We start from the raw sequence: 20403 nt of genomic DNA on the forward strand, positions 1-20403 counted from the left end.
CAATTAAAACGAATAAAACAAGTATCTTATAATAAGCTTTATTTAATTATGAGTTAACAAATATTTTCGTATTTTTGAACAGGTTGTGACCTTAACTGAATACAAGTCAAATTGCGTATGCAAATTTTTACCATACATCTTACAGAAAAATAAACACTGAGAACTGTTTCTATGAATATTAATATTTATTTTATACTTACAATAAGAATTCAATTCAGTTTCAAAAGCATCATGTATTATAATACATAAAGTTATAACTATAGCTTAAAAATCTTCATCGTGCGTCCGCAGACCGATCGAACATGACTTACTTTAGGTAAGCGAACTTCAAATTATAATTTAAATTAACTACACTCCAGCCTACCAGGCGGGCGCCTTCCGACCACGTACAAATACATTTTTGGTGCAACTTTCACATATCCAATTGTTCGGATTTACATAATGCAACTATGCGATGTGGGAAATAAAAGGTGCTTTATAACATTGTGGTTATTTTGTAAAGTTTTAACGCAAACTGACGATGGCTCAGCGCGTTTGCTCACGTTATTTACACTTGGTCTTTCTCAGCACCCAGTTGACAATGATTGAAGCGGTAAATGACCCGAACACAAAACGCATTGTATAAAATATCATGAGCAGCAAGTAGGTACCAGTAAATTATCCTAACGTATATCGCCATCGACAGCATTCGCGTTACGAACACTCGAATAAATGTATTATTGCGTAGACGCGCAAATTTATTTGTTCGCGGGTTACAAAACACTTTACATTTTAATACCCAATCTAATTTGATTATACTATCTAGCAAATAGAAAGTAACAATTAGGTACAACTATGGTATTTACGATCATGTTTAGACATACATGGTTTAATTTACACTCCATTATAATATTGCCTTGTACAATACGAGTTAACGAACATTTAACGAGGAAAATACTTCATTTTGTTCACAATAATTCATCAAAAAAACATGAATGAAGAACTAAAAAAAATCCCTTTTACATTTATAAATTTCGACAATAATCGCATTAAATATCTACACTTTTTCTAAAAATATGAAATCGACACAACAAGATGTTTTTAATGTTAAATCACTTCAAATATACTTAGCCAAAAATGAATAACTTCTAATGCGGGAATACACATTTGTGATGACTACATCTGTGACTAATCCATTACTCGTACAGACGGCAATGAGGCTGCCCCAGGTTAGTCCAAAGCCGACATATTGCCGTCCACAAACCCTTACTCATACGCTCACGCGTTGCCGATAATACTTGCCGCGCCCTGACCAAGCAAAAATATACAAATGTATTTCCTCCTAAGCTGTACAATTTTTTCACCGACAACGCAGCGGCCGCGGCGAGCATACTATACACCATTAAGTAGAATTTAGCCATAGAATTTTTCACACGCATAGGGAAGACTCGAAAACCATAACGACCAACGAAATGTAACGTATTTTGGAAACTTTAACAATAACATAAAAAGTGATGACCAAATCGAGACCAAATGGTTGGTGTAGCGTCTCGCGCGGCCGCGGCACTCGGCGCCTACTCCCGTTCCCGACTACTCAGTCTATTCGCATCCCGACTCCGCCTCTACGTAAGTAAGTCACCATCCCTGGCGTGCGCCGTGCCTCGCTATGTAAGCAAGAAGTGCTATTGGAATGACCGCGCTCCGAGGAGCGTCGCCGACTATCCTAATCAAAATGATATACAGTCATAAGAACTATTATGAAAAGAAAGCTCGCAAACGTGAATTGACTCTTGCCCGTAGCCGCGTTTGTACACGAAGGTGAAATGTTTGTCAGTCTTGTGGGGATCGGCTCGCTCGGCCCCGGGTCGGGCACGCCCGCGAACAACCTATACACGCTGTAATGAACCTTTACATAAATTATTGCACGTTAAATAGCGATGCCATCGAAAACGACCGATTACTTCCATACTGAATAGCTTTTGACACTTTCTTACTTATTGCATGAAATTACGTCATATATTAAAACTATAATTAAAGAATACGAGCATAAATAATGATAGGAAAGTATGTGGCCTCTATAGGAACGGAGCCGATTTAAATAATATGATAACCATACTTGTTTCGCACGTGAACTTAGTTTACAAAATGACTAAATAAAATTCTAACCTAGAATGCTTCAGTGTATGCGTCGCGCGCTCGCTCGAGCCTCGAGTCACAACCTGTATGGAATAAAGCCACAAGGAACGTTCAACGCACAAACCGAACGACATAACGTAAGTCATATGTTATGGTAATGCTTTACTAAGTAACACAATCCAATACACAGCGTAAGTAATGAAAACGGGACGTCGATTGCGTCAAGCGACACTAGTCTGTTACATCTACGATGATGGAGGCTGGAATGGACCAACGCGGACCTAAGGTATATAAATGAGGTACTTATAGTAAATCTCACGTCTCAAGAGGGGCGGCTGCCCATCACCGATAAGCGAGAAGCGTTTTTTTCTTTCACAGCTCTGAGCTTAGCCACCAAAAACGCTTTATGCTAATTTATTACACTCGAAGCGACTTGGAGCGTTTCATCAGGGCCCTTGTAAACAACGAGCGATTAATGAATAATATCTTCTCTATTCATACAAGATCTACTATTGTACGTTTCTTGGGAGAAAGAATACTGGAGCTAGTCGCTATATCGCCAACGAGTCAGCCGCCAGAAAGGGAAAGATTGAAAATATGAAACATAATTCGCTACGGACGGGAACACAAAACTGAACTGCGACCACACCCCGCCGTCACGGCCCTGCGATGAACTCTTATCAATTATCATCTAATGATGACGGTACGCTACGGTCGCGATCTGAGTATCGATTCGAATAACAATGATTCCACTTTTGTTGACAAACACTATAATATAATAAAGATTTCAATAGTAATGACAACAGAGATTTAAAGTCGCTTCAAAATGAACGGCGATCGTGTATGTGTTTCTGAGCGACGATAACCTTATTAAATTTACATAAAATTCTTTATATAAGTATTTTACATGTGATTTTAATCGTAAAAGTAGAAGCTAGGTTGTGGCGATGAGCACAGTTATGACTATTATTCCCGACGCTTGAAATAGTATCTCAATGATTCCGAAAGGGATTGTGGTCCCAACAACAGAAATACGGCGAGGCCACGACGTCGCGCGTCGGCGGCTACGTTGAGTCAGTTACCAATGTTAAAATCCTTCACACTGACAACCTAAGCCCTATTGCAAACACATAAGGCCCACCTAAAGTCAGTAAGAGTTGTTGCTGTACGTGTAGAAGTGATATGTCACGATCGGACATCACTGTCACTCATGGCGACTCGCTCTTAGCCGCCGCCGCGCGAAATCGTGACCGGTTAATTGTTAATCCAGTATAAATACGGACATGCAAATAATGTTAAACACAATAACGAATTAGATGTAAATTTCACTACATTGGAATACTATTCCAAATTTTGCACTCCATACGTTGAAGTATATTCTTAAACGTATAGAGTTGATCAAAATGTTCTGCTATTAAGCCATTAAACGTTTTACAATACGAGCTACCATCTTGATAAAATTATATATCTAAACTTTCTTATGTATCAGTTTGTATTTCAAGAAACCACCACATTATCAGTCATCACATTTCTCAATACAGGCGCGCACATATACCACGCTTACAAACCAATTTAATATTTGCATATAAATATTTGAAATAGGTCGTAATGCCAATTATGTGTATGTACTCATAAATGTTATTTCAAAGTATCAATGTCTGTTTTTCTCTGTGTTTAATATAAGATAGTTTTGATATCATATTTATCAAGGTAGCCCTGATTGTAAAACGTATGAATCGAGAAGCTCGTCCCTCAACCCTTACAGCATGAAGTTCCCAATTTATTAAGTACAAATTTGACCAAACTTGAAGAGTTTATTCGAAACCAATCATCTTCAAATAAAATCCATATTTTATTTTAACTCAGGTCTCAATCATTCAACCACTGATGTCATAAACTGACACTCGACAGCTTGAAAATATCGTCAGGTGACAAGCAAAACTCACTAATTACTACCACAAGTTAATAGCCATAGTGAACCATACTAATACCTAAGTAATAAGGTTGATTTTTGTTTAATATTTTTTTAGTAATTAGTGAGTTTTGCTTGTCACCTGACGATATAATATTAAATGACAGGGTAAAAAAAATCCCGCGTTCTACATTGACTTTACCTCTCGTATATTCCAGCTTTGGAATAAAATTTCTACCAGGTTTTTTGACCAATAGTAGTATGAGGCTCTTCAAGAAGAAAGACTTACAGATTTTTTAGAACTGGCACAGAAGAATAAATTGGAACACTTGCTGCAGGGCAGAGGGGATACTAGTCTTCGACAGGCCAATCATTAAGGCCTCGATTTATGATTTCTCTATCTCTGAATTTGTTCAATAGTTATTTACTGGTAAAATACGAGTTTATAAAGATGGTGTTCACTGTTCACACATTCTCCGATATATTATGTCTAAAGGATCGACGGGACGTTCTGAGAAGTACTTAGAACCACCACCAAAATACCACTTCACCGTCTGGTGAAAGCGTTATTTTTATTGCTCGGTTTTTCTATTGACTTTGTACAGGGTGCCTGTAGATTTCATGTAAAATCAGCTTGAAATACGCTTTAGTTAATGACGAATAATATAATACAGTAACTTATTTTTTCACGATTTTAGGAACGCGCAATGAATTGATTCTCGCGGTCATTAAATTGTGAAATGAAAGATACTTCAAATTGACAAATCGCTGTAAAACGTTATAATAATATTGTTCATCATTAGCAAAGCCTAAAACACTTCACTAGAGTCCGTCTAAGTTAATTGCACCGATTTGAATATAACAAAGTGAGTGAGTATCATTATAAACATCATATTTTCACAGAAATTTGACAGTAATTATGACATGACCACACTTTTTCATTGCTCATGCCATTGCGAGTTAGCTTGCGAGTTTTTCATCAACCAATAAATACAAAGTTTCAGAGATAGAAAAATCACATGCCGTACACCCTAATCGAGCGGGTTGGGGCGATATCCTCGCTAGAAGCGCGAGAGGCCGGCGAAGGGTTTCGCGAACCCGCGAACGGTTCGCGCATGCGGGCGTGTGTGCGGGCACGTGTGTGGCGTGTGTGTGTGTGTGTGACGGTGCGTGTGTGTGTGCGCGCGTCACTTGCCCGCGCGGGCGGCGCACTTCTTCTTTTTGCGTTTGAAGAAGCAGCAGCACCTGGAATAGACGGATTGCCTGTATGAAGATTTACGGAGTCTGCCGTCAACTAAATTATACATTGGGCGAGTTATACTTTTTAATTAACCTTAAAAGGGTGGTATTCCATCTGTCCAAAGTCATTGCGTCTCACTCTCTCATTAGGCAAAATGCGAGACAAAATACACATTGGACAAGTGGAATACCACCCTATAGCAATTTTTTCCTTTAATACCGTTAGGTAACTAAAAATTGGTAACCAGCTTCGAAACGGGAAAGAAATACCAATTCGTAACTGGCTTCAAATTGGGACTTTTCCATTACCGATTTGTAACCACGCTTGGTAACCGGCTTCGAAACGGGAAAAATAAATCCCAGGTTGTAACTGGTTACAAAATGGGACTTTTGAATTACCGATTCGTAACCACGGTTGGTAACCAGCTTCCAAACGGGAAAAAATATCCCGCGTTGTAACTGGTTACAAAATGGGACTTTTGAAGTGACCATCTAACTTTCTAAGTGGTGACAATTGGCATTCACAGATTTTTGATAAAATGTACAGTCAGCGAGAAATTATCATTAAAACTTAAAATGAACGTATGCAATGACAATGACAATAAGTCTGAAGTGCTTTCGTATGTACACCGTTCTAGCCTCGAATTGGTACAATAAACTCCGATCAGTGAGTGACTCTGTCCCAATACGTAACCGGCTACAAACAGGTAATTTTGGATTCCCATTTTGTAGCCAGTTACAAAACTTATTTACCAAACGGTACCACTCTGGCCCAATTCGTAACTGGCTACATACAGGGAATTTTAGATTCCTGTTTTATAGCTAGTTACCAAATTTAGTTACCAAACGGTAACACGCTGGCCCAATATGTAACCGGCTACAAACTGGGAATCTTGATTCCCATTCTGTAGCTGGTTACGAAATTTTGGTTACCAAACGGTACTAAAGGAATTTTTTTAAGAATTAAGGATTGAAATAACGACACATGACAGTGCCCTAAAAAATAAGACATTTTGAGACTTGCAGTATTTTTGTTTTGTACGAAAAATTTGATCTCTATCAGTCAAAAAAAAACATTATGCCTTACGAGGATAACACACTGAGCACATTACAGTGATCTTATTCTTATGCTAGCAATATCGGATTGCTGTTACACTCACACGAATAAAGATGGGACTTTAAAATTGTGCCGAGGCTTATCAAGTATACTTTGACACGTGATATACATTGGCAATTGAACTTTGAACAAAACTGATATACTACGATTATTTAAGGTGCAAAATTATACGACGATATATGACGATGAAACTATTAAAAGCGAGTTTTGATATCAAAAAGTGATTTATAATAAATAATACATAAGAAATCAGTTATTTGTACATTAAAAGCACTAAGAAACTTTTCTAATATTAAAATATATATATTATAGCTATTTATTTACTTATAAAATAGATAGACTTTTTAAGACAAATAATGATACATTCACGTATTAATGTGCAAAAAAGTAGTTTTGAATCGGTGACTCCATTATAAAAAAATATCTTGAGTGGAAAATAACACAAGCATCATATTAAAAGGGGATTAATAAAAATTGGATGTCATAAATTCAGATCTGCGGTTCTAATAATGCGATAACGTAATGTTTAAATTAAAAATAAAACAAACGTGGCCAAAAATGTAACCCTTCACTTTTTTATGAAAATAGATCATCTAGACTTATATATTTTGATGTTGTGATAAGAATTCAATCAATCAATCAATCAAAAATATACTTTATTCATGTAGGCCTAGCAACAAGCTCTTATGAACACACACACTAATATCGATTTTGCATGCAATCATGATTCAGTAAATAGATTGTGTAACAATATGAATTCGTTACAGGTTTGGCCACAACTAAGGATAAATTAAATCATGCAAAGTACAATAGTCAGTTCCAGGTAGCGTCCTAAGATATTGTTTGCAGAGAACAAAGTTATGCCGACAAGTTGTTTCAAACTTTTAAAGCTATTTCAATGTTAGTTCGTGCTTTACAAATTATTTTAATCCATCAGATTGTCTACCGTAAAACAAATATAAAATAAAGTCAATATTTGAAACATGTCCCCGTATGATGTTTATAATGTTGACTATATGAATATTATTACAAATTAGAAAATCCAATATGTAAGATTGTATTATAGGATTCCAGTAATAGTGAGCAAAGCTCGATAAAATTTGATAATATGAAGTTTATTTTCTACGACTCCATATAGAAAGAATTATCAATCGATATAGTCTGTAATTCCACAGAAAACTGTCGAACTTATATTATCAGTTGCCGGCGTGGTCTTTAAAAATGACTCAAGGCAATCTATTGCCTAGGGTTAAGTATTAGATCTGCCTCTTCCCCGGACACTTACTGCTATCTAACAGCGACAGGGAAATAACCTTTCTGTCCCTCAGCAGAAAGTGTTCGGTGCTAGGATGTAACGCTGCCCGCTCGTCAGTCAGTCAGTCCTTACACAATAAAAAATAAATAAAAAGGTTTCGTACAGTTGGAACACTGACTTGGTGTCGTCCTGGAGGTCTTGGTCGTGCTGGGGCGCCGTGATGGGGGTGTTGGAGTGCCCCGCCGTGGGGTCGTCCGCGCCCAGCTCGCCGTTCGTCGACGACACCACCTGCACACCGACGGGTTAGAGCGACCCGGTACCCACCACACACGGTCGTACCATCACGCTCCGCGATTGTTGCGCCATTTAAGGCTGATTTAGACGGTGCGAGAACTCGCATGCGAGTTTCATTACATTGCTGCGGTATTTGATTGGTCGGCTGACTTGGATGTAACCAATAGTCCTCATGTAACCAAAATCGCATACGAGTTCGCGTGCCGTCTAAATCAGCCCATACTATAGAATTTCCAATGGCATAACAATCCCATGTGGTGACTGTACAAGAAGTGATTATCAACCGATTTCCAAAAGGGATAATTCATAATTTATCCGGGTTCTTGAATCATTATTTAAACGATTATTCCGCATCAATTTTATAGAGACATTTTTGTGGGAGTGGAATTAGGTCTTGGTGAAGTTTTTGGTTATCTTATCTATTAGATGTAGGGGAGGTAAAAGACCATTGGGCACTCGGGAGGCTCGGGCACCCCCTTGTAAATCGCCCCTACACAACCTTTTCGGAAATGTAAAAGTCATCAAAATCTACAAGACCGTCAAAATGTAATCACGAAAGTGGGGATTAAACCGTTCGAATAATGACTCAAAAATTCGAAACTCGTATTCTGTTGAAAAGATGACTATTTTATGATTTTCGATCTGATAAGTACCGTGAAGAATCAATACAAACTCCTCAAACACACTTGCTCCTTTTGGAATTAAGATTGAAATCATGCCGAAAATATTATTGATCGAGATATTGACCAAATTAATTAACTAACGTAATCAGGTGAATATTCGCATTAAAACCATTAATAATTCTCAGAGAACTTCCTAACAAAAGAGATGACAAATCAACCTGTGAAAAAAATATTCAAGCACAGCATTAAACTACGGTACATGCAAATACTAATGAGAGATTTTCACTAGATGGCAGCACCGTGACGAGAGGTCTTTTTGACAGCTGCTGTCAAAATCCACCAATAAAAAAAATTGTTAAACATGATTGGTAGATTATGACAGCTAGACCTCTCGCCACGGTGCTGTCATCTAGTGAAAAACTCGATCGCGGAAACCCTCATTGTCATCACTTAATAAATGTGTCTTGTATATCACAATTCAAGCACCCAAATATTCACCCGATTAGTCGAAGAAAGTGCAGAAACAATCCTTGAGTAAGCCCTATTTGTGCACTTTCCGTGTGGATTATTCTCCTAAGGACTGGGGAACCCGACTCACAGATTGCTATTATTCATTTTATCCACTCTAAAGCGATGTAAACAGGACACATTGAATGTGGCCTGCTTTCATTGTCTTAGAGTTTAACTATATCGTAGAAACCCTTTACCTCCATGAGAGATTTAAAAGCATATAGGTATTAATGTTTTTTGGTAACAGTAGTTTTTTTTTCACAAAGTATTTTTTTATTTATATATCACACACGCTATCAAATTTATAGGACAGTGGCGGTTAAAGGGTTACATAACAATGCTTTCCTTTTATTAATATTAATAATTATTTATAAATAAATATATTTTTTTTTGTAACATTGAGCACCGATAAAAACACGAAACAAATTTGTAACTAATTGCAAATGCATGCGTTTGTATAAGATCTTTATTATCAATTTTGTATAGTTTAATAATAGTAAAGCATTATTAAAATCATTAACGTGATTATTATAGTCCAACTTATAATTATTAGTAAGTTAAGCCATTTGTTTGTCCATATAATGCTAGATGATATAAATGTGTTGGACAAAAAAAAATGTATTTCAATATTAAAAAAAAAACATTAATTGAAGCAGTATTACAAGTAAAGGTGTCATTCGGTATAGTATTTATAGAATATTATTAATATAATAGATTAATATTTAAATAAGATTTTTTAAAAGTCAAAATTTCGATTCGTATAAAAGCATTAAAGAAAAACAACATCTAGAAGCGAACAATGACTAACAACAACATTGCAGCATACAAAGCAGAAAAACAAGACCGACTATAGCCTCTAAACATTCTACGAGTAAGAAGTCCTACGTCATGTATTGCACATCTCTATGACGCAGAAGGCCTTTTAAAAAATAATTTAAAAAAAAAAGATAAAGAAGAAGAAATTTGGTAATTCGCCAGTAACTGGCCACCAAATGAATTCTATTCACCTATAAATAGAATTCATTTTAGTATAAGGTTTCAATAACTGGCCAGCCTTCAATAACTGGCCGCCTTATTCTAAAATGAATTCTGTTTATAGGTGAATAGAATTCATTTTTAGTTTAGGGCGGCCAGTAACTAAAACCGGCCAGTTACTGGCGAATGGTAGTAACCATTAACAATTAGTGGTATAGTGGTAAACTGGAAATCATTCGATTTTTTTTAAATTAGAAATAATCAACTTAGTAGCCTTTTATCATGGCAGATTTTTAAACAACTTTATTTCTGAATTTGGTTGTTTTATTAGACTTCTTATTCAGACATAACATAAATAAAACTTTATGAATGAATATTGGCTGTGCTTCAGGTTTTTGACAATAGCACAATGCACACTCGACTTTATTCACATCGAAGACAAGCATTAAAATGTACAGCCTAATGGCAAATAAAGGATTTGCAACATTTAGGGTTTTTCGGCTTAACGCTACTTATTGAATATGTATTTTTTTAACTTTGCTAACTCTTTTACCACTGTTGGAATAACACAGTTTACGGCTTGGCCACGACATTGCACGACTGGCGACGGCGGCGGCGGCAACCATAGGTTGGAGCGAGACACGGGGATCGGATCATTCGTTCCCATCTATAGTTGCCGCCGCCTTCGCCAGTTGCGCAATGTCGTGGCCGAGCCGTTAAACAGAGGCATTTGAATGGTTTACATTTGATTCTATCAGTGTTTTTCAAATGTATTTTTTTAATTGTTAATGTAAAATATTTAACAATAGCACGGTTAAGTTGTTTCTCTGTGCTATAGTTCGTTTATTTTAGCATTAGAAAGAAGCGATCATGACAAGTCTTTTAATAGAAAAACGCTTTTTAAAAATCTGTAACTATTACTTATGAAAGCAGAAGAATATAAATGATTGTATTAGATTCATAATTCTTACATATTTGCCGTGACTTATTTATAAAACGTGTTTTTCAATAAAAAGACACATCAAGATCGTTTACCTTATTGCTAATGCTAAAATAAACGAACTATATAAGAGAGAGATTAAGATAATTTTGCTACAAGAGTGCGGTTTTACGATGTCTTCGATGCAATAATTCGAATGTAAAGCAACATGCAGACATTCACACGAGGCTTGTCGCAAAATTAAACTAACCGTGGACACGGATCCGGGGAATTTCACATACCGAAAATGCTTATTCTTCAACAGCTAAAAAATAAATACACCAATATACATTCACAATGTACACAACGTTGCTTTCATCACGGGTAAAGCATGCATCAAATAAAAACTATTTAACTACATACATGATAAAATTACAAAGAGGTCTTTATATTTTACTGTTTTATATCTACTCATAAAGAAGCTTATTATTTATAAATAAATTTATTTTGTTCAACCCAATCTTTAAAGTAATACATTGACACAAATCGCTGTTGATTGATACTACCGTCTGTCTACTCATGAAATCAGGGAGCCTATTGCATAATAAAATACAAGCAAATAGTATTGGTGATTTTGTATGTAAAATTATATTAACTTGTATTTTATTATGCAATAGGCCCCTGATCTCATCACTCTTATTATTAGTTTGTATTTTATTATGCAATCATCGGTCCGGGCCGTGTTGCATAATAAACTACAACTAATATTACAAGCGGAACACCTTTTCTAATTTCACTTATTAGTAAAGGAGTTCCGCTTGTAATATTAGTTGTAGTTTATTATGCAACACGGCCCACTAGATCAGAAGAAAATTTTGCGTTTGTTGTATATAATCGTATTTTACGTCGATACATATTTTCATAATCCATCTGGTACTCAATAATTTTGAGAAATAATAATGCACCTTTGGCGCTTTGGCGCTAAAGTGTGTCGCTACTAAGTATTTAGAAAGAACTGGTAATTAAGGGACGGTATTAAAACAATGATTTGTGTCACCTCTATTATTCTTTGGTGGGCTGTGTGTGCAGAGTTCGGCGTAGGCGATGAATCTAATGCTAGGCTCTGATTTAAGTAAAATACATATAAACCTCTAGTCTTCCTCGGACCACGAGAGTATTGTCCCGCTCTTTAATAACGACATGTTTATATTATAAATCTGTGGGGTTCTGTAGACTGCAACGCAACGAAAATAGCAAAATAATATGAAAGTGGGCCTGTAACAGGGGTGAATAACAAAATGGTAGTGAAACTGTTAGGCTAAGTTCATTTTCAACAATATTGAAGTAGGTTTTTTTTCTTCAATTGAGCAGTTTTTGTCCATTTTACGCAGTGATATTAAAACTAGTTTTAAAATTACAAAAATAAAGCCATAGTAAGTAGTTATATTATTAGTTATTTTATAAATAGGGTAATGATTTATCAAGATTTTTATCGATTGCAATACGCACTCATTGAATATTTTTGACTAACATCATTATCACTATTCCTTACTATTTATAACATTTATTTATAACATCATTATCAATATACTTTTTAGCCTTCATCACTGTTACCTAGGCCACACCCGGTTGATCCGGTATTTAAAATATGTATATCAGCAGAATTTTTCTCAAACAAATCTCGTTACCTAATCGTCTCGAAGTGAAAACCAGAAGCTCGTTGCGTTGCGTCAAGTCGTTTTAACTGCATGTGATTCGTAATGTGTCGTGACGTGTATGTGGTGTATTCGTGCCGGTTACCTGCACGGAGCCGTGACGGTCGGCGGGGGTGAGGTGTCCGGCGGTGAGCGGGGTGGCCTTGCCGCTGTGCGGCCAGTTGCCGCCAGAGTTGGTGGCGCCGCCCAAGCCCGCCTCCTTCGCCGTACCCTGCACACACAATTAATGTATATCCCGGAGCGTCTCAGCCACGCAACGCCGCTTGGCGCGGACGCTGACCGCCACACATTTGTAATATTTGTATACACTGTATGGTGGTGGGCGTCAGCAACTCAGCATCCAGTGTACACGCCCGGAGCGTGAGTTTCGTGGCCGAAGCGTAAGGGAAGGCAATTCATAGATTTGACTGAATTTAATCTAGCGATAAGCGGCCTTGACGCCCCGCTGCCCACTTGAGTCCAGTCCACAGCCTCAGGCTTTGGTCTCCAGTGGCATATGTTGCGTACAACTCTACAAAAATGTTGCAACTTACAACTGCGTCATACTATTCATCTCATCACGACACACTAATTGAGTTATTTTCTCAATGGAAGTAACTAATCCTTTTTTTAACCCCATTCCCCCAATAACGATGACACAAAACACTAATAAAAACTTGAAAATGGAAAAAATATCCAAGCTAGGTATATTATTTATATTAAGACAGAAACCGGGGATACTCAAAGACTAGCTAATAATACCATTACACGTACTACTTACAAAATGGTTCAAAAGGATACATAAGTATACGTGATAATTTATATCATGAAACGAAAAATTACTGTCGAATTTGAAAGAATTGTATGTTCCAAATATCAAACATATAACATATATACAAACTGTTGTTCAATACAACATTTTGAAGTCACTACAAGTGGAAATATTTTATAAGAAAAGAAAACAGGGGTGAATGGAAAATTTCCCAAAACGCAGCTAAAACTCAAGCCCAAAACAGGTACCTAAAAGTAGAACGGATACCGTTTTGGCAGAAGCATTATCGAAATCCACACAAGAACACTTTAGGGTTAGGGACTAGCAAACCTAGAAGCACCAAGCACAAACACTAAATTAATCATAATCCTAATGATTGTTTCACCTGAGATGTTTCAAAACACAGTTTACGAGTACAAGCCCAAACAGTATATATTAAATAAATTTGAATTCTTATTTTTTTTTTCGTTTATGTTAGTAACGGTTTTACACACTTTTAAGTTCAAGTTCAATAGTTTAGCACATAGTAGTGCTCTGATGCTTCCAGGTCGTCTGGCCTATACGCCAGTATAGGCCTATAACTATAAGGTCCAAAAGTAGTTGGAAAATATACGAATAACATATTGCTCCTGCATGTGGAAGGTAGATATGATTAAACGACGATTCGAATATCCTGAGTGTTTTTGACTGTAAATCGTGTTTTTTGACTTTAGGTTAACCTTTGATTTTAGCACTCTACTGTACAGTTTTAGTGAACAATCCTTTGCCATTGTATTTTCTAGAAAACTTCCTATTTGTCATGCTATTTCAGTCAACTCAACCCCAGTACTTTTTGTACTGAGACTGACTGAAATACGAGTAGCATGACACGTTCGTACGTTTCCGTGAAAATAAGATTATTCACTACCTACAGATGTAGTGCATAATTATTTCCATCGTATTTTCACGGAAACGTACAAACGTGTCTTGCTATTCCAATCAGTCTCGGTACAAAAATTACTGAGGTTGACTGAAGTAGCATGACAAATACGAACGTTTCCGAGAAAATACTATGGAACAATTATGGTGCACATCTGTACATGTTTAACTCTATTCGTTTCAAATGACATGATAGCAAGATGACGGGAGCACGGCATTGGCAGGGGCGTTAACAACAAGCCGCAAACCTGGATAAGGGCCGCTTCATCGTCCTCCACCAGACCAATCATATAATCACACAAATCATCCTGGGTGACAGAAAACCAGAGTCAGTAACGTCAAAAACCCGACAATCTAACGGCCTAAACTATCAAAGAAACAGGAAGGTTTTGGGGAAAATACGTATTCGGTTCGGTCAAAATAAACATTAGGCCAAATGATTTTCGGCCAACTAAAGGACTATTATTATCTACGCTTATTAAGGTATTGTATGGTGGACCTAGTTAGTATGACTGGGGTACGTAGAAAATTACAAAAATTATGTAAAAACATTAAGAACAAATTTAAGAAGGCCAAGCGGCACTATTCCAGCAGAAAAAAATCGTTCGAGGTTTGGGGGGATAACCAACGCACAGAACCAGTTTAAAAGTTAAATAAAACATGTCATACTGGTTTATTTAAGTTCCGTTCCTGATGTTTTATTGACATGCGCAGATAGGTATATCTTATTCTTATAAGAATAACCGGTTAAAGATACGGTTCAGATACGAACCTGATAAGCAAACTTATTAGAGTAACATATTTCATATTTTTAAAACAATAGATGTTTTTAGGTAGGTACTTAAGCGTATTCGCATGTTGAATATTCGCAATATTCATTTTGTTTCTTTTTATTTTCTTAAAAGTGTTGACCAACTCGTTAAGAATTCCCTTGTAACGTTTCTAAAGGAATAGCTCCGCTTGAAGACCTAATTAGAGTCAGAGTAGTAGGTAGTATATAAAACATGTACCAGAACTAGTAAAGTAAAAAGTGATATCTAACCTTGTGGAAGGGCTGGTGCGCCCGGTTCGGCGACACCACGATCTCGTGCCCGGTCTGGATGGACCCCACGGGCGTCGACTGAAATTGCAATTGGAAAACTTTCTAAATGTCGATCAATATATATATATTTAGAATACTCAATCTTATACATTGTTACAATACAATTTTAGTATACGATATGCTAGTGTTACTTTATGTTATAGTCCAGAAATACGTCTATCACTTATAATTTATAGTACTCTAACAAAAACAGTTGCTAATGTCCAAAAGCTTGTGGCCCGCAGCTATTTACAATACATGTTACAAATTTACAATTAATACTAAATAATTTGCTAATTGTGGAGAAACAATGTACAAGTGCTTGACCTAGTTTTGAGGTGCTTTCAAATCAAGTGCTTACTTTAAAACAAATCGCAATGAATGGTTTTTATTTCAAAAACTTTTGAAGCCAAAATTTGAGCCCCGAATGGGATGGCCCGAAAGATTCCTGACATAGCCAAAGTGGCAAATATCTGTACCGTCTCGTAGAGCTATTTACAGTAATTTAAACCCCACACTTGAATCGACAGCACTATTGGTATGCTACAAAATAAACTAGTAACAAAGCTATTTGAACGTGCTAGACGTGCTAAAACAAGGAAGGAAGCAGATCGTCAAATAACTTAATTCAACCGCGCAATGGAACGACGCCACACTTGTGGTTGGACATGAGATTTTTTATTTGTCTTTGGACGATAACTTTTTATTGTCCTTGAAAATCCTTGAGAGTAAGGATCTTGGAAATTTGTTCAGGATTAACCCTCCATATTTTCTATTTATTATAGAAAAACAGAAAGTTATCATATCCAACCACAGGTGAACAGTAATTAAATTCTCAAACAAGTCATAGTGAACGTTTGTTATACGTTAAATTGTGCTACCAGGGGTTTAGTTACCACCATCAAGAAACTCCTCAGTTTAAAATTCCATTTATTGACAGTTTTATCTTAGCACGTCCAGCTACTAAAGTAAAGAGTGCCTTCACCACTAACCTTGTCCGACTTAGTTCTAACGACATTGGAGGGTGGCGCGTTACGCAATATGCGCATCACGTGAATGTTGGAGGGCTGATGGGGACGGCAAAAGCAAAACATGCGGCATGCAACAGCACAAACATATTGTTATAAGGCTGCGCGCAAGAAAAACCCAGCCTAAGGCTCGAAACCGGTTAAAATACCGGTAAAAGTTGGTTTCACTTCCAATTTAAAACGCGACAAGTTTAAGAACTGTTATTAGCCAAAATCAACCGGTTAATTTGATCCTGAAACGGTTTTCAGGGTCATATTAACCGGTTATTAATACCTAGAAACGGGGCGCAACACGCTCAATATAATTTTTATTGTTTTAACAGATTCCAATCGAATATGTAATTATAGATAACCGTTTTGAATAGACGAAACTTATTTATTTAATCGTATAGCTAAATTATGACGTTATTCGAGTCGCCTAAAATGCTAGTAATAAAGAAACACACAGCCATAACCATTACGGAGTCACTTCAAAACCGCAATGAAAAGATTTGGCCAGAAACGGTTTACGGTTTGAAATGTAACCGGTTCCCGAGTCTTGCTGCTTTTTATTTACAGTCCCCAGAACATTAATTGAACACGCGTAAATGGCGTGGGATTGCCATCACCATTGCAGTGCTAAGCGAAGATAGAGACATGCGCTTGTGTGGCGCTGTCGGCAGTGAGTGCTGACGCCGACATCAAACAAAAATTGCACTAAGGTACACACAAAATAAACTGTAGGTACACCTCAAGTAAAAAAAAAAACAAATGCTACACAGAAACACAGGCAATAAGGATGATATGTTTTATTTTTTTTAACAAAGATAATAAATATGCAATTTTTAACAATAGGAGTTAGCGTAATATTAATTTTAACAATAACGAAATTGGAAACTTTTAGTTTATTTATTCCAAGTGTCATTTTATGTAAACAAATACATATAAGTGGTAGCATTGTCCACGACTAGCATACCATTACTGGTGAGAATAGGATGTCAATGTTACATTAAGGCGGGGAATATTAACATTGTATCGACACATATCAAATTTGTCTAGAATCTCATTTCAAGTTTCTAATTCTGTTACCATTTTTCGTGAATATACAAGTTGGTATGCATCGACACAATTGTTCAGATGTACCAAGCAGATGTGCAAATACACGAAATTCATAGAATTTACCTATTTTAAGTGCATTTAAATAAGGCTCTGAGTCAATTGTAAATCTGGCGTGCAGTACAAAATAAAATAAAATAAAACTACACAAAAATACTGCTTTGTTTTAGCCTCAAAATGCAATCTAAATATTATTTAATCGTTTAGCAACACTATGATATACATATATTTTGGAGAATTCTCTCCAATTATTGACTTAGTCCTGGAATTTTAACTAATACCTAGTTATCACAGTTCAGTGACTCACATAAAATAATGTGACTGTTAGGCGACTTTTAGCAGCATTACATTGATAGTTAGTTCTAGATGGGAATATTTTTATATGGTAGATCTAATTTTCAAGGAAACTGGGATAGCAGTTTTTTCCCCTCTAGACGCTACCATCCATATTTAAGCGACTAAATAAAACTAGCAGCCAAACAAAACATCATTGGGGCACATACGTTATATATAATGCGTTATTTACCAAAATATTAGTTATTCAGAAATATTTTATTTTCTAAATCTGTAAACTTTTATTGATTATATTTTTGGTTTGTTGACAAAAGAACAAACTTTTGGTAAATAACACATAACGAGACAGAGCATCCGCTTATTCCCAAAACACCACATTATGAAACAGGTCAGTATAGTTAATTATAAGTAGGTGCTAAGAGACGGGGCTAATTTTGCAGAGTATTTTAGGAACTGACGGTAAGGGTCTCTTTAGTAAGTTTAGTAGTTTAGTTGGCAGGTTAGGGTCTGTGGCCAAGTTTTGGAACCGCTTACTATTGAATTATGGAAAATAAGGAAAAATCTTCAAGATTTGCTAGCTAAGCAGATTGTTTTCCATGGTGTTTTGGGAAGTATTGGCGAATCTTTGCAAAGTTTGCAGGCTAAGCTCTAGAGCAGTTTACCACGATATATGGGAAGTAGAAGCGTTCTGTATTTTCGGATATGCAGTGAGTGTTTTGGAAATTAGCGTTTACAGGCTAAGCTCCGAAGCAGTATACCGCGATATTCGGTAAGCAGGGTTGTTCAGGGAAGCTAAACAGTGGTGTTTCGGGAAGTAGTAGAGAATCTTTGCAGAAACATTAGCAAGTTTTGAAGCATTTTGTCAGTATGTTTATGTATGTTTCAGGGTTTGGTGTTAAGCGGTGCTGCTGTTTACCATGGTCTTGCCGGTCCAGTCGAACTCGCCGTCGTCCTGGTAGCCGCGCCGCTCGAACAGGTCGCGGAACATGCGGCGCAGCTGGTCGTAGTCCGGCGTCTCGAAGAAGTCCAGCCGCCGCACGTAGCGCAGGTACGTCGCCAGCTCCTCGGGGTGGCCCTCGCATAACACCTGGAAGATACCAACGGTAAACGGTTAGTTTTTACATATCTTTAATTACCATCACTCTGTAACTTGAATTTGAAACCACTTCCCGATGTTAGATTGACTTGAAATTGTTATTTCGATGACAATGCAATAATAATTATGCTAATATGGAGCTGATCTGATGATGCGATCAGAAGGTGGCCAAAGGAAATAATCGATGATTGGGAAACACAAAAACATTGAATTCGGGCTTATTAGAAAGGCCCCGAAAAGTACTTGATAGACATGACATATCAATCGATTACGCTAAATGATATCCAATCCTCGACACGTTTAAGGGCTTTTTTTTAACGTTGGGAAATGCGTTTACGCATGCCACCTGGTCCAAGACGTTCAAGGGCTTGATTTTCGGAAGGAAACGGACACATTGACATCGTTGCATTATCCGTATGTCTGTAGTTGAGCTCAGTGACCGATAGTACAGACAACTGTACTTTGTCTTGAGCAAAGAATATCAATGTATCACGCCAAGGCACAACGGTTAAAATCATGTAATTTATTTTACTGTATATCCCAATATACGGTTCAGGGTTTGATAATCGGGGAACTCTTACTGTTTCGCAGTGTCCGTCTGTAAGTAGCTTAGCTGAGTGACCCTTAGTACTAGAAATCAATATTTTGGCTTGAATAAACCTATCTATCGATCACGCTAAGAGTGATAAAATAGAATCATGACATTTTATTAATTAATTCCACTGCAATAATTTATAGTACAATATCATTCATCGGGTGAAAGAGCCTGTAGCACTAAAATCTGTTGACATTAATTCCATACAAAGTGACCTGTTTAGTTGCTCTATAGTGTAGGTAATATGAGATATAAGTCATATAAGAAATCCAGACATCGTTAATACTATTCCTCGACAACTGATGACGTCAGCATATTTTATCGATATCTAGGATATTTTCGAAGCATCTAAAACTGATAAGCGATCACGTCTTTATAGCACATGATAAAGATAAGTAAAGTGGGTTGACCTTAACGGTGATACTTATCATTGTTGTAACTTGTATAATCGTTAGCTAAGTTAATGATGCGTGAAGATTTATTTAATCTATGGTTTTGTGAGGCTGAAACGGTATTAATTTTACTAAATTTAATTAATCAGAGACCGTGACCGGTTTTGAAAAACCGGTAAACTTTATTAAATTAAAACCGGTAAAGACTGGTACTACTTAACAAAAAATAAACCGGTAATTAAAAGAAAGAAACATAATTAAGCCGGTTAACGATAAAAACATTACCATACTTGATGAAGACTTATTGGAATCATCTGCCACTTACTTTATGAATTTGTATAAATGTTAGTTCTACTAAGTTACGCTCGCAGTGTCAGAAGTCAGTAACATATCTTTCCCGGTATGTAGCAAAAAGGCTTCGTAAGCATGACAATATTAAGTCGTGATTATAGATGAATCGGTTAACAAACAGGGCCATG

General features: G+C 36.7%; 1 protein-coding gene and 1 long non-coding RNA gene across 10 annotated transcripts in view; one reads left to right on the forward strand and one right to left on the reverse strand.

Annotated features, from left to right (window-relative positions):
* The first annotated feature begins 3436 nt into the window (after positions 1 to 3436).
* Positions 3437 to 4538, forward strand: LOC134798749 (uncharacterized). The gene is made up of 2 exons (XR_010145268.1): positions 3437 to 4043; positions 4195 to 4538. It is a non-coding gene; the product is annotated as an uncharacterized LOC134798749 (long non-coding RNA).
* A 489-nt stretch (positions 4539 to 5027) lies between these two features.
* The window catches only part of LOC134798691 (casein kinase I), a 49712-nt gene continuing 34336 nt past the window's right edge, over positions 5028 to 20403 (reverse strand). For 3 of the 9 annotated variants that reach the window (XM_063771061.1, XM_063771064.1, XM_063771063.1), the window contains 8 exons: positions 18758 to 18928; positions 16417 to 16491; positions 15386 to 15463; positions 14592 to 14651; positions 12760 to 12885; positions 11262 to 11284; positions 7802 to 7926; positions 5028 to 5290 (listed from right to left, as the gene is read on the reverse strand). In XM_063771061.1, coding sequence (XP_063627131.1) covers positions 5043 to 5290; positions 7802 to 7926; positions 11262 to 11284; positions 12760 to 12885; positions 14592 to 14651; positions 15386 to 15463; positions 16417 to 16491; positions 18758 to 18928 — 906 coding nt within the window. In that variant the 3' untranslated portion in view covers positions 5028 to 5042. Of the gene's footprint in view, positions 5291 to 7801; positions 7927 to 11230; positions 11285 to 12759; positions 12886 to 14591; positions 14652 to 15385; positions 15464 to 16416; positions 16492 to 18757; positions 18929 to 20403 lie in introns of all 9 variants that reach the window. The other 6 variants (XM_063771066.1, XM_063771062.1, XM_063771068.1 and 3 more) reach the window with 6 other exon arrangements.

Source organism: Cydia splendana, chromosome 17 (genome assembly GCF_910591565.1).
Source record: "Cydia splendana chromosome 17, ilCydSple1.2, whole genome shotgun sequence".
Classification (NCBI taxonomy): Eukaryota; Metazoa; Arthropoda; class Insecta; order Lepidoptera; family Tortricidae; genus Cydia; species Cydia splendana.